Source organism: Ursus americanus, chromosome 2, assembly GCF_024610735.1.
Source record: "Ursus americanus isolate L20-20 chromosome 2, mUrsAme1.1.p, whole genome shotgun sequence".
NCBI classification, from domain to species: domain Eukaryota; kingdom Metazoa; phylum Chordata; class Mammalia; order Carnivora; family Ursidae; genus Ursus; species Ursus americanus.
The window spans coordinates 39,146,290-39,159,394 of record NC_142128.1 but is presented as its reverse complement, the minus strand read 5'-3'; the positions used below and the strand labels follow the sequence as shown (position 1 = coordinate 39,159,394).

General features: G+C 53.6%; 1 protein-coding gene across 7 annotated transcripts in view; it reads right to left on the bottom strand.

Annotated features, from left to right (window-relative positions):
- The window catches only part of IFT140 (intraflagellar transport 140), a 78,379-nt gene that overhangs the window by 50,490 nt on the left and 14,784 nt on the right, over positions 1 to 13,105 (bottom strand). For all 7 annotated transcript variants that reach the window (XR_015720968.1, XM_045784665.2, XM_087853763.1 and 4 more), the window contains 7 exons: positions 11,783 to 11,958; positions 10,662 to 10,753; positions 9,966 to 10,072; positions 9,190 to 9,335; positions 5,890 to 6,093; positions 5,707 to 5,779; positions 4,008 to 4,099 (listed from right to left, as the gene is read on the bottom strand). Coding sequence is in view for 6 of the 7 variants with exons in the window: in XM_045784665.2 (XP_045640621.2) it covers positions 4,008 to 4,099; positions 5,707 to 5,779; positions 5,890 to 6,093; positions 9,190 to 9,335; positions 9,966 to 10,072; positions 10,662 to 10,753; positions 11,783 to 11,958 (890 nt within the window). In the remaining variant the exon portion in view is untranslated. The remainder of the gene's footprint in view (positions 1 to 4,007; positions 4,100 to 5,706; positions 5,780 to 5,889; positions 6,094 to 9,189; positions 9,336 to 9,965; positions 10,073 to 10,661; positions 10,754 to 11,782; positions 11,959 to 13,105) is intronic.

Below are 13,105 nucleotides of genomic sequence, written 5' to 3'. Positions count from 1 at the left end.
CGAACCCATTTTATCGGGGGGGTGCTCCAGTGAGTCTGTTCTGCTTGGCTGGTTCTCCAGCAATCATTGTGCAAACCACTCTCAATCAGGCTTCGCTGAACTCACTAGCGGCACGACTGAGACTCAGCTGGTAAAACGTGTAGAGACCCTCCAACTGTCTGAACCTACAGCACCGCTGCTGCTGGCCCTGAATTTCAGATCCACCCGCTGGGAAGGCACAGGCTCTCCCCCTTTGAGTTAGTCACAAGACGTTCCAATGCACTTGGCCCCCACCTCCTCGACCCACAGCAGACAAAGGGAGATGCACTTCAATATTGTAAAGGCTCGATTGCCTCTATTGAAAATAACCATGCTTTGGGGCGCCTGGGTAGCGCAGTCGTTAAAGCGTCTGCCTTCGGCTCAGGGCGTGATCCCGGTGTTCTGGGATCGAGTCCCACATCGGGCTCCTCCGCTGGGAGCCTGCTTCTTCCTCTCACTCGCCTGCTGTGTTCCCTCTCTCGCTGGCTGTCTCTCTGTCACATAAATAAATAAAATCTTAAAAAAAAAAAAAAAGAAAGAAAGAAAATAACCATGCTTTGGTAGCACAATCTTTCCACAGTTGCTCCTGGGAGACAACAACTTTAGATCAACCTTGCAACATGGAGATTTTGTCCGTTAGAAAAGATGCCTCCAGAAAGATTCTCTTCATCCTCACTGGAAAGGTTCTTATCAGCTACTGGTCACCAATCTTTGTGCTGCCAAACTACAGGGAATAGAGTTTTGGATTCACAGGACACATCTACAGAGAGCAGCAAGCCCTGACTGGCCCCGCACGCCCTCTGGTGACCTGAAGGTACAGATTTCCTGGGACTGAAGCAGATGACATCTGACGAGACTGCTTTCCCCAGATGTCCAGCCCAGGCCTGTGTGCCTTTTCCTCACTGCTGTTGCTGCTTCTCTCTTTCGTGGAGAGAGATGCTCTTGTCCGCATTTCCCAAGCCCTTGAGAAAGAGAGAACCTCTCCTGTCTATGGCCTTTCAGTAACAGCCTCATTACTATTCTGCGATAAAGTCATCTTTCACTTGTTTTTCCTGAAGGGTTAGAAGGTTCAGAATTTACAAGAGTCTTTCTTTCATCTGAACTACCAACCAAAGTCATGGTGTCTGAATTCACAACTTTATATGCTGTATTATTGAGAACGCATCTGGTTCCACACACTTCTTTTGAAATAACAATACTGTTTTAAGACATCTTTGAAGTTTTGCTGTTTTGCAAAGAGTTCGCCATCTGTTGCTTCCTTGCACCGGATCTTTGCAAATGCACGCGGGGAGTTCTTTCCGCGTGCTCTTGCCGTCTCCGCCTTTCTGCTCGCACGGCTGCTTTCAGCGGAGATTTTAGGAGGCATACACGACTCCGGGCTAGCTTTCACAGGCAGACCCCTTCTCCTCTACGTTGGAATAAGTGCCAATACATATTTCAGTTGGCTACTTTCACACCTGGTTCTGGTCCATCATACGATTCGGCATTATCATGTTATTATTTTCTTTCATTATTTTAAGGTTTGTATTTTGTTACCTCTTCAAACTTTTTAAAAAAATGATGTACCCATTATGGAGATGCTCTCTAATACTAACAACGTTGGAAAGATACAAATTTTAGGCTGGAGTAGCTGAGATTTTTCTCTCTCCTGACCTTCGTTGTTACTCAAATGTGGCCCTAAGTGGTTTGCATCAAGCTACGCACTTCGCCTCCAAAGTAGGACATGACAACATGGGAAAGTCTTTCCTGGCACCGAGGGACAACACCACTAAATATGGAAAACGTGACTTGACCAGTGATGCTTTCAAAGAAAGATCTTGATCAAAAAGGAGAAATGTGAAACTTAACAGGGAAACCTCATTTAGAAAATGGAGCCAGGATGCCAGCAGGGGGCGCGCTCAGCACCACCAGGCCTGGTTGGTCGCCGACCCAGTGGGCAGAGAGACCCAGCATGCAAGTGGACATTACAGTTGGCTCTTGAACAACAGGGGTTTGAGCTGTGTTGTCCATTTACACACTTATACATAGTTTTTTTTAGGATACAGTACAGTACTGTAAAGGCATTTTCTCTTCCCTGTGACTTTATTTTCTTTCCTCCAGTTTGGTTCATTGTCAGAATACAGTATAAAATACATATTACGTACAAAAAACGTGTTAACCAACTGTACTACTGGTAAAGATTCCAGTTGCCAGTTTTTTGGGGAGTCCAGTTGTATGTGGATTTTTGACTGCATGGGGGGTCAGCACCCCTAGCTTCCAAGTTGTTCAAGGGTCACCTGTGCTACCCCAGCAGGAGGAAGGGAGGGTTCCTCCTCCCCCAGCAATAGCCCAGCCAATGAGAAGCCACTACACTTGCAGCTCCCAGCTTACTCCAATGGACGTTCTGTTTGCAACAGCCTATCTGCCCCCACAGAAGAGCCTCCTCTCCTGGGTCCTGCAAGCGCCGTGGTTTTGCTGTAGCTTGCTTGTCCCAGACTACAATTCTGTCCTATTCCCAGAGAAACCCATTTTTGCTGGTAAAACAACCGGCAGTTTTACATTTAAGGTTAATAGCCCTTTCCCGACGGGTTGTTCACCCCACCCCTGGGGCCCTTCAGCAGGGCCTACGGCTCACCTTGCTCACAGAGATGGGCCCTTCACCGGTCATTAACACGGCCCCTCCCAGCCTCGGCTGGACGTCTGCAGCAGATGTCCCCGACGACTGTTGGCAGCAGCAGGCTCTGGCCTCCTTCTCTCCAGCTCCCCTCCCACCTCGAATAGGCCGAGGACCTCAAGGGGCCAGCAGCCTACCCCTGTGCCCCGCCCCGGCACCTTCCCCCAGGAGGCCACTTCCCCACATCAGGCCTCTATCCAGGGCCTCCCCCAGTGGCACGTCGTACCCACCGGGAGGCCCATCAGGAAGAACTCCACAGGAGCCGCTTTGGGAACTGAGCAGCATGTGAGCTACAAGGACACTGCGCATACGGACGGCGGCCTCCACAAACCGAACACGGGCTCCTAGCAAACACCTCAGACACAGACAAAGCGGTCGCACTAAGAGCTGAAACCAGGGCCGTGAAGGTGTTCCCCACCTTGACACAGAGCCCTGCTGCATGTACTGGGTTGAGTGGTGGCCCCCAGAAGATACATCCACCTGGAACTTGTGAAGATGTAATTAAGGGTCTCAAGGGGAGACCATTCTGGATTAGGGTGGCCCTAAATCCAAGGACAAGTGTTCTTATGATACAGAAAACAAGACACAGGCACAAGGAGAAGGCCAGGTTAGGACAGACGCAGACATGGAGTGATGCCTCTGCAGGCCAAGGAGCCAAGGTGCGCCGGAGCCACCAGAGGCTGGAGAGCACGGGCTGGACGTTCCCTCGGAACCTCAGAAGGAGCAGCCCCCCCCCCCCCCGCTCCCGGCCCACACCTGGACTTTGGACTTCTCGTCTCCTAAACTGCGAGAAAATACATTTCTGTTGCTTGAAGCCACCCAATCTGTGGTACTTGGTTACAGCAGGAAACTAACACACCCCGTCAGCCCCCAGGTTCCTGTGCGTCAGGCATGCCGGCAGGCAGGGGCCTCCTACTCACACCACCAGGGGGAACGAGGCTGCGCTCGAGCTGGGCACCTGCAAGGCCAGCGCTGCCCCCCTCCCAGACTCACCCGCAGACACACACAGGGAAAGGCCTCTCCGGAACTGATGGACACTGAAGATGGACATTAACTCCAGCACACCTGCCCTCCCCTTTCCCAGCCCGAACGCTCAGGGTCCAGCGATCCAGTCCTCATCACTGCGCGAGGCCCTGGCCCGCCTCCCGATCCCACAAGTGCTGGTGGTCGGTGCACCGGCTAGACCAGAGTCCAGCGTGACAAGCAAGCTCCTGGTGGGGGACTGTGATCTGGCTGCGTGAACAGTAAGCGGCTCTGGCTCGATTTAGAGATGGCCTCTCAAACGGTTTTAGTGGCTTTTATCTTCAAGCCCACTTGCTCCAGAGCAGTGATTTACCTGCCAGGTTCGAACTTGAACTCGGTTTGGCTCCACGGTGTACACGTTTTCCTCATGCATGGCTACCACCGGAGACTCACACAGGAAGGTTCCTAGGACGAGAGAGGGACATAATGCGGCAGTGGCCCATCTCTTCACACGTGCGTGCTCAGAGAGCATCATGAGGACCAAGTTTTCTGCGTCCTGTAGATGAGGAGAACGAGGCCCTGAGGCACAGGGACAGTGTGCAGGCCCGGGGCTGGTGTAGGGACGCGGGCCCAAGCTCCCCGCCCCACTCACAAGCCATGGCCTCTCCCGTCTGACTAGCAGTAGGGCCGCGGCAGCAGGGCTTCTGTGGTCTGTGCGGCACCAGCATTTAGGCAGGCGTGTGCTGCTCTTAGGTGGAGCTCTGGGGGCCACTGGCCCTAGTCTCTGTCTCTAGACGGGTTCTTACTAGCCAGGGAGATGATCACACACGTGACAGGAGACACCCCCCAGCACCTGCTGTGCTGTCCTGAGGGGACAAGAAGTTCATCCTTGCTCCTGGGGGTCCACGTGGGAGGAGAAAACATTAATTACAGGCATGATACAAGGCAGAGCAGGAAAAGTGTGGCAAGAAGAGTTTAGGCAATGATGTGTTAAAGGAGAAAAGGAGGGAGGGGATGGGGAGAGGGGTGACCGCCAGTGGAGAAACGCCCCCAGGGAGGCAAGAGCTTCTCCGACAAACCCATGGCAGGGAGCCCCCTGGAGCTCATGGTGACCACTCCTGTGGGGTCAGCATGGGTGAATGGAAGAACTGTGCAGAAGGATTGCTGGCCAAGGGGCATTTCCGGGGGTCGTGACGGTAGGCTGCTTGTGACCCCTGGAGCTATCCGGTTCTGGTCCCTGGAACCTGTGAATGCTAGTATATGCCCACAGACAGGAAGGTCTTGAGGTGGGGAGATTATCCTGGATTATTCAGGTGGGCCCTGAATGCGAGTGCAAGTGCCCACAAGGAGGAGGTGGGATTCCGACAGGAGCAGGGTGACGATGGAGGAAGACATGGAGCGATGCACCCCGGCCAAAGACAGCCAGCAGCCACCAAACACTGACAGACGCGAGAAGCTGACTTCCCAAGCTCGGGAGGTGGAGCGGCCTGTCGATGCCTCGATCTGGCCTAGGGAGCAGGAGTTTGGACTTCTCACCTCCACAGCTGTGAGAGAGTAAATGTCTGTCTGGTTTGTGGTCACTGATCTGACAGCCCCCCGCCACTCCCACAGGAGTGTGCTGAAGAGTGAGGGTCACGGCGGCCCACTGGGATGGGAGGTGGAGGCTGACGGAGCACCTCTCATGGCCTGTCCTCAAATTTCCAGACAGGCTGGCCTTGGTCCAGATGCCATGGGGCTCACTGCTCTGCCTGGTCTGGAACCAGTTCAGAAGCCGGGTGTGTAGTAACCCCCTTCCCTGGCAAACACTGTGGGGGTTTATGCTCCTTTAGCCTTATTTCCCTGCCATTTCATTGTCCCAGCACCCGGGAGGGCTTCTCGGCCACCCTGACTGGCTTCTGTAGGGTGATGCCTAGCAGCACAGGGCCGGAGCACAGGAATAAGGACAGATACAACGGGTTCCCAGTGGCCCTCTGCCAGCCCCCTGCCCACACCACAGGCACCAAAACCCCCGTTAGATGGTCAGAAGATAAAGCAGAGTGCTGTGAGCCCCACCTGGGGGACGAGACTCCCACCTGCATTCCGTAACGTGGCTCCAGAAGGCTCAAAGACCACCACCTGCTTTCCGTTCCAGACAGCAATGGCATCCTAAAAAGAATCATGGAAATTAAAAAGCAACCTGCAACCTGCACCCCTTACCACCCTGAATGACCCAGACAACTGGTCTTTGGTCAACCCCAGACCACCCTCACAGTCACCTTGGTGGCGAACACCCCGCTGATGTGCATGTCTGTGCGCAGGCTGTGCGTCACCCCCGTGGACAGGAAGGACACGCTGAGTAAGCTTGGGGACATCTGCACCACGGCCACTTGCTGGTGGAAGTGGGAGGACATGGCCTGCTCACTGAGGATCACCACGGAGCTGATACTGTTCACCGCCAGGAGGCTCTTCCGGGAACCCCACTTCGTTCATGCAGAGACAGAGACAGAAGTGTGAACTAAGAGAAGGGAGGTGCTGGCAGGAAAGTGTGATGCCTACAAGGATGCATCAACCATTTTCTAGCACTGTTTCTTCTCGTTGTGTTAATTGATTTAAAAACTGATAAGCATAAAATATGCACTTTATAGAAACTTCCAACATACTGACACCCAAGTTGTAATGCAACGGGCAGATGCTTCTATGTCTGTTCTGACTGGTTGTTAACTTAGGGATGTTTATTTTTTATCAACGGAGAGCAAGTCGACACGAGGCGTTAAATTATCCGACTCCCCTCTGGTGATGAGAAATGCCACTTTCATAATTTCATATTAAACTTCCAAATCTGTCTCAGTCTGCCCTGGGATTTCCTACTCCATTCCACTGACGTGTTTATCCATTCCTGAGTAAGCATGTGCCGTTTTAATTGCTATATTTTGAGATATGCTCTGGTTTGTGATGCAGAAATGTTCTGATTCTCCATACGTTTTTTCCTCAGCATGTGTCCTCCCAGAGGAGTTTATTTTGTTGACTTTTCCCAGGGGAAAAAAAAAAAAGGTCATGACTTTTACTGGACGTACATGTAATCTGCACATTTACTCGGGAAGAAATAACACATAACACCGAGCTCCTCTTAAGGAACATACGTATGTGTCACCGTGTACTTGGCCTTTGTTTTACGTCCTTTAGCAACATTAGCGCGGCTCTTCCTATTACTTCAAATCTGAGAAAGTTGTACTTTCTCTGGAGATCTGATAATATTCTATGCTATTTTTCGCAATTTATTTTGACCTAATTAAGATATTTAACTCACTAATTCATCCAGAAGCTATTTTTACTTATGGCCCGAGAGAAGGGTGTCAAGGTAGTCGCCACAGCGCTCTACGGTACCCTCAATGATTTACTAGGGACGTCTTCCTTCCAAGACTCAGGGAGATTAAGTAGATTCTGTCTGAGGACCACACACAGCAGGTCTGAGAGGGAGGCTCCCGGACAGCCGGGGAGCAGCCCTGAGGCGGGAACAGGCAGAACCAGAGAAAAGTATGAGGAAACAGCCATCGAGTGCTCTAGAAATCGGCCGTGAGCAAATGAACAACACTTATTCAGGAAAATCTGCTAAATCTGGTAAGAACAGCAGTGTCTGCGGCACCTGAGCCTCTCGACTGCCTCCCTCCTGCCTCCCAGCTCAGTGTGTGGTGCTTCCCCTGGGCAGGCGCGGCCAAGAGGTCGGCTCACCGTCCAGTGCCTGGTTAGGGCTATAGCGTCTCGTTCCCCCAACTCCACGTGACGAGAGGTGGGGTCTCTCAGGCTCACGGGTGCCTGAGAATGCTGGGCCCTCACGCTCCGGCCCCAGCTTGCTCATACTGCATAGCTCCATGCCAGCAGAGGCCATCTGAGAAGACAGGAGGCTGCTGCTCACAGAGCAGGGTGTCATTCCAGAGAGGCGGCCACCATCCCCCACTCCCAAGCTCCGGAGCAGTGACTCAGATTGTTTTTCCCCAAGGGGAGAGGCAGTACATTGGAACAGAGAGCTCTGATGGGCTCCCCAAAGGAAGTGACTGCATTTGAAACACAACATGGGTAAGTCCAAGCCTAAGGGTGCTCTTGAAGAGAGTGGAGGCTGGTGGTAAAGCTGGAGGCATCACGAGAGCCACAAGCTCAACAACAGGCCAGACCACTGACCAGAGGGAACTGAGGAAGGACACACCAAGCAGGAGCCTTCTCGTGTCAGAACAAACCTGAAACACTAAGCTCAAAGACCACACCTGCCCACATCTGATGGGACTGGACTGTGGGGCAAGCAATTCCCCAGGCCACTGCAGAAAACGACAGAGCCATTGGCCAGCACCCGGGGGAGGTGACCCGCAGAGGCAGAAAGCTCAGCAGATCAGGGAGAGGACAGTCAGGGAGCCCCCATAGCCACTGCTGCCCCAGGGGGACCATCTACATGCCCAAGGCCGACCCTCCGAGTAGCGATGTCAGAGGCTTCCCACTGCAGGGGAGAGACGCCACTACAGTGGTCCAGCCGGTCACTAAGCAAATAATCAAACAGCGGCCACAACCCCTAGAGGTGAGTGGGGCAAGAGGGTCACTGCCGTAGAGCTGACACAGTATTTTATCTAAAACGTCCAGTGGGCAACAAAAGAGCCAGGTAAAACCAGAGAATATGATATACACCCAGGAAGAAAAAGCCAGCCATGGAAATGGCCCAGAAGGCCGAGATGTCAGATTCAACAGAGGAAGACTTCATAGTAGCCACTACAAACATATCCAAAGGAAACAACGCTTCAAGGAGGAAAGGAAGGTGTGATACGTCTCCCCAAATACAGACCGTCACCAGAGAGACAGAATTTATAAGACAAAAAAGCATATGCTCAAGAGAAATGAAATCATATGTTCACACAGAAACATTCACAGCAGCAGGGTTCTCAAAATTCCAAATGTGGAAACAACCCAAGCGTCTGCGGACAGATGGAAGGATAACAGAAGGCGGTCCATCCCTGCCCTGGGCGCGGCTCAGCCGCAAAAGCAAGGCACTGCTACCGCGCACGGCCACGCGGATGAATCTGGAAGACATGATGCTCAGGGACAGAGGCCAGACACAAAAAGCTACAGAGTTACGCTTCCGTCTCTGCGACACGCCCATAACAGGCAAGTCCACAGGAACGGAAAGCAGAGGAGTGTCTGCGGAGAGGAGGGTCAGGGAGTGGAGGGACTACGGACACACACGGGCTTTCCTTCTGGGCGCTGAAAATGGTCTAAGAGGTATGGCGATAGCTGCAAAACTGTGAACGTACTGAAAGAAAAACTGGCATGTTACAGATCTCAGTAAAGCTGCTCTCAGGGCAGATAGATAGGGGCCGGAGACAAAGGGATGAGTACATAGGTAAGAACAGATGACTACCTGCCCACAATCCCAGACTCACAATTCTGAAAGCCCAACGGCCTTTGGAACTCTTTTATTGTTGTTATTTTTATATAGTCTTAAGGTGCGTAACTGACAAAAAAAGTTCAAAGCCTGTCACTTCCTCCACTTCTGCAGGGCAGAGGGTGAGAGCGCCCAGCGGCCTGGTGGCTCGTACCTTTATCTGTGTGATGTTGCCTTCGAGCTCAGTCGGGGTCTGAAGGGCCCACCTGTCCTTGCCCTCTGCCACTCGGCTGCTCCGGGGGCCGGGGAGCTTCCTCCACATGGCCACTCGCCCTTTATCTGTCCCCGCCGCCAGAAGACCTATCGGTAAAAACAAAGTTCACAGGAATTGAGTTGAAGGGTTAAACACAGTAGGAATCTCTCTTCCCTGACCACGGCTCTCGAACATCTGGGTGTCAGCCCTCCGCCTGGTGACCTCCAGCTCCACACCTGTTCCCACCTGGGAAGAGGGTGGGTGTGCGTGTGCTGGGGGTGCTGGCACGGTTTTCTCTCAGCCTGTCTGCCTCTCCAGTGCTGCTTCCCCAGGGCTGGAGTGGCACTCAGCGCTCAGCAGGCACAAAATAAATGGTGCTCTGGCTCATCTCCTATCTCTCTGTCCCCTGTGTGTGTGTGTGTGTGTGTGTGCATACAGGCACATATACACGTATTTTTAATGCTTCCCACACTTTTTCTCACAGTTTCAGGAGGGAACAGAGGTCAACTGCATGTAGGTAGGTTGGTCACCCTGTCAAGCAAATCTCTTGACCTTCATGTGAGCAAACAAAGCTTTACTGTCACTTTCTCGTTCCCGAGGGACACTTTCAAGTGACGGAGAGTCACCCCCAAGCTGCCATTCTTTGAAGAGCTGCTGTCTGTCATTATCCTGTAGCCCCAGAGCAAGGCTCGAGGCCGCTTCCCTCCCTCTCCTGCATTGGCCCCGACAAGTCTCACCTTTGGCCTTACAGTAAGAAACACAGTTTATATTCTCGGCTTTTTCAAAACCAAACTTCTCCTCTGGACTCAGCACGTAATTTTCTCCGCCTTCTAAATCCCAGAATCTACAAGGAAAGGAAGACAGCTCCCTTCAGGGGCCACGTCAGTGCGCTGCCCTCCACCCCGAGGGTCCCGCTCAACTGGCAGAGCCCTCAAGAAGCACACACAGCCCCAGGACTCCGATATAATCAGCTCGCCAGCAACATGTTTACATCTATTCAATGCCTTGCTCACAATCAAAGGGAGCAGGGGGTTCATATGTGACACCAGCTCACAATGAGAACAAAGGGACCCCAACTACATGCTATAACACGGGGAACCCCCCAAGCATCACACGGAACCGAAGTAGCTGGATAAGCAAACACAACACAGGATTCCATTGACACCAAGCTCAAAAAAACCAGGCAAAGAGATTCCACACGCAGCCATCGGGACAGTGCTGGGGCTACCCTGTGAGGGCCGAGTGGCAATGCCTGCAGTCTGCTGTTGTGTGTTGTGCTCTTCGAGCTCAGAGCTGGTGATGTGGACGTGTCCAATTTGTGAAAATTTATCATAATCTGTACTTTTCTGTCTGTACGTTACACTCCAACAAAAGCATTACCCCAAAGAGACTGAATCTTAACAGCAGTGCTCGCTAAGGAGCCAGGCTCTTACCTGAGAACAGGTTCCCCTATGGCGGTCACAAGCACACTGCCTTCAATCAATGTCATGTCTGCCCGGTGACCAGTCTTCCCACTCAACTTGACCTGATAATGAGAAACAATCCAGAAGAAGCATGTTGCTCTTGCAGGCCCGGAGTCTCTGGTGTGCAGTGGCCTGGGGGGACGTGCCAGCTGGGCGGGTGCAGGTGTGGACACGTGGGAAGGCAGCCCTGACCCTGCAGTGCTGCTCTTTGTTGTGCAGTGCATGGTTAATAATGACAGCTGCTAAGCGCATTTCTAGAGTGGCCACCATGCTGAGCCCAGTTCTGACATGACCGTACACCCTCGAGCAGGTGTCATGACCCCATTCTGCAGACAGCAAACCTGCCCAGGGCCCCCCAGCCAGCGAGTGGCTCAAGGGAATCTGAACCCAGGTCCAGATGACTCAGGGACTCTATTTCAACTACTGTGCCAGGGGTATGTAAATGTGTAAACACCGGCTTACAAAACATCAGCTCCATCAGGTACAAGAGCATCTTCAAAGAAAGTTCAGCATTCTCCGAGGTACACAGATTCCTCTGGTACAAACCAGGGAACTGGCAGGAGGGCAGGGAGGACCGGTCCCTGGTGAGCTGCATGCTTGGAGCGGCACCCAGCGCAGGGCTGCTCCCCACAGCATCCTCCCGTCAGTGAGAGCCCAGGGTGAAGCCGAGAGGCACGGCACGGAGCTCTCACCGCCTCCCGGCAGCCGCAGCCCAACACCTGCTACCCAGCACAGGGACTGATGCCCCCTCGGGCAAAACAGCCCATGTGCGCCTGGGCCAGGGGCAGCTGGGACAGAAGCAAGGATCCGCATCTACACGCAGATGGGATGCAGGATGATGTCCCCGTCCCACCTATTTCCACCCTGAAGGTCAAATGAGCGGCTGCAAGCTGGGCGGTTATTCCGAGTGTCAGCGGGGCGTACAGGCTGTGAGCTTGTCGGTCAAGGCGGCACAGCTCCGAGCAAGCCCAGACCCTCCCACCCCCAGCCCGTGACGCCTGCCAAGCTCCTGCGAACTGAGTCGTGGCGGCTGTGGTTAAGTCAGGTGAAGCCTGGCGCTAGCCACGTCCTGCTGCCCGCTGTCCCCCTACCTTCATCACTTCCTCCGCTTCGCCCTCGGGCCTCACCGCATACAGGGACAGCAGCAGGTTTTGCGTGACCACCACCAGGGCCTCCCTTTGCTCGATGTAGAAGAGTGTTTGGATGGAGCTGTCTGTGGAAGCCACCTGGGTGGTCTTGCCTTTCTCATCCACGTAGTGCACCGTCCCTAAGGGCAAAGGGGTCAGTCCAGGGGGCATGGCACTCGCCAGCCGCCACTGGAATCTACTTAGGGACATTTGCAAAATAAACATCTTCGTTATAAAAATTTACAAATAAAACATTTAAAAAACATCTGCACATAAACCCGCAGGCCATCTCTGAAATAAACATCTTTTCAGCCCCACTGGCCTGCCTGGCAGCCTTGAAACTCTCCTCACCCTGGTGCGCTCACATGCCATGCACGTCCATCAGCTGTACCTGGAGACCCAGAGAAACGGCCCTCCTGCAGCCGCCGCTCCCTGTCCCCTCTGTTGGGCCGCCTTTCCTGCCTGCGCTCTCTCAGCCTCGGCGGGCACTCGTCCCGGCCCAGAGGCCTTTCTTCCCCTGCCCGGCCCAGCCTGCCAGCCCTTCCTTGCCGTGCAGGTTCCCTTTGGGCTTCTGAGTCCGTGGAGAGTCTCCTGTGAGTGCCCGTGAAGTGACTCATTTCTGCTGCTCTCAGGAGCCTCCTCACCCTCCTGGTCTCCTCTCATCTGTTCCCAAGGAACACGTGACTTCCCATTCAACTGGCAGGTTCGAGGGTGTGCAGAGGCCCATGGTCAGCATGACACGACCGTGCCGGCACTGTCTCTGCCTCAGCGAGCCTCAGTGGCAGGCCTGGCGACACGCTGACACATGTTCACTCAGCCGACATTTCCAGTGAGCTCACAGGCAGGGGTCTGACTAGACGTGGTAATTCACCCCTGAACCCCACAGCTCCTGCGTGAGGGACAGGACTGACCCCTCCAGAGCCAGGCTTGTCCCCACCGCACACCCCTGTGTGCTGTGCCTCCTTCCCACACCACCTTCTCAACTCCCTGCTAAGGGGGCCTGGTGCTGACATCTTCCCCACACCGCCCAAGGCTCTGTGCCCGCTCTGGTTTCTCGGGACCTCGTCAACATCCCCTCCATCAGCTGTCTCTTTACCTCCAGAAACAAATGGTGTCTCTGTTTTAAAAATGACAAAGGCCCCAGCCCCTTCCAGCTATCCTCTGCTTTCTTCTTTCCTTCAAGGCTGAGCTGCGTGGTGGCAAGTCCTCCGGAAGCTCAGCACCTTCGTGAGCCTCCCCTCCTTGCTCTCGTTCCTGCGGTGACGCACACTTGTGAGTGTCTCCCGT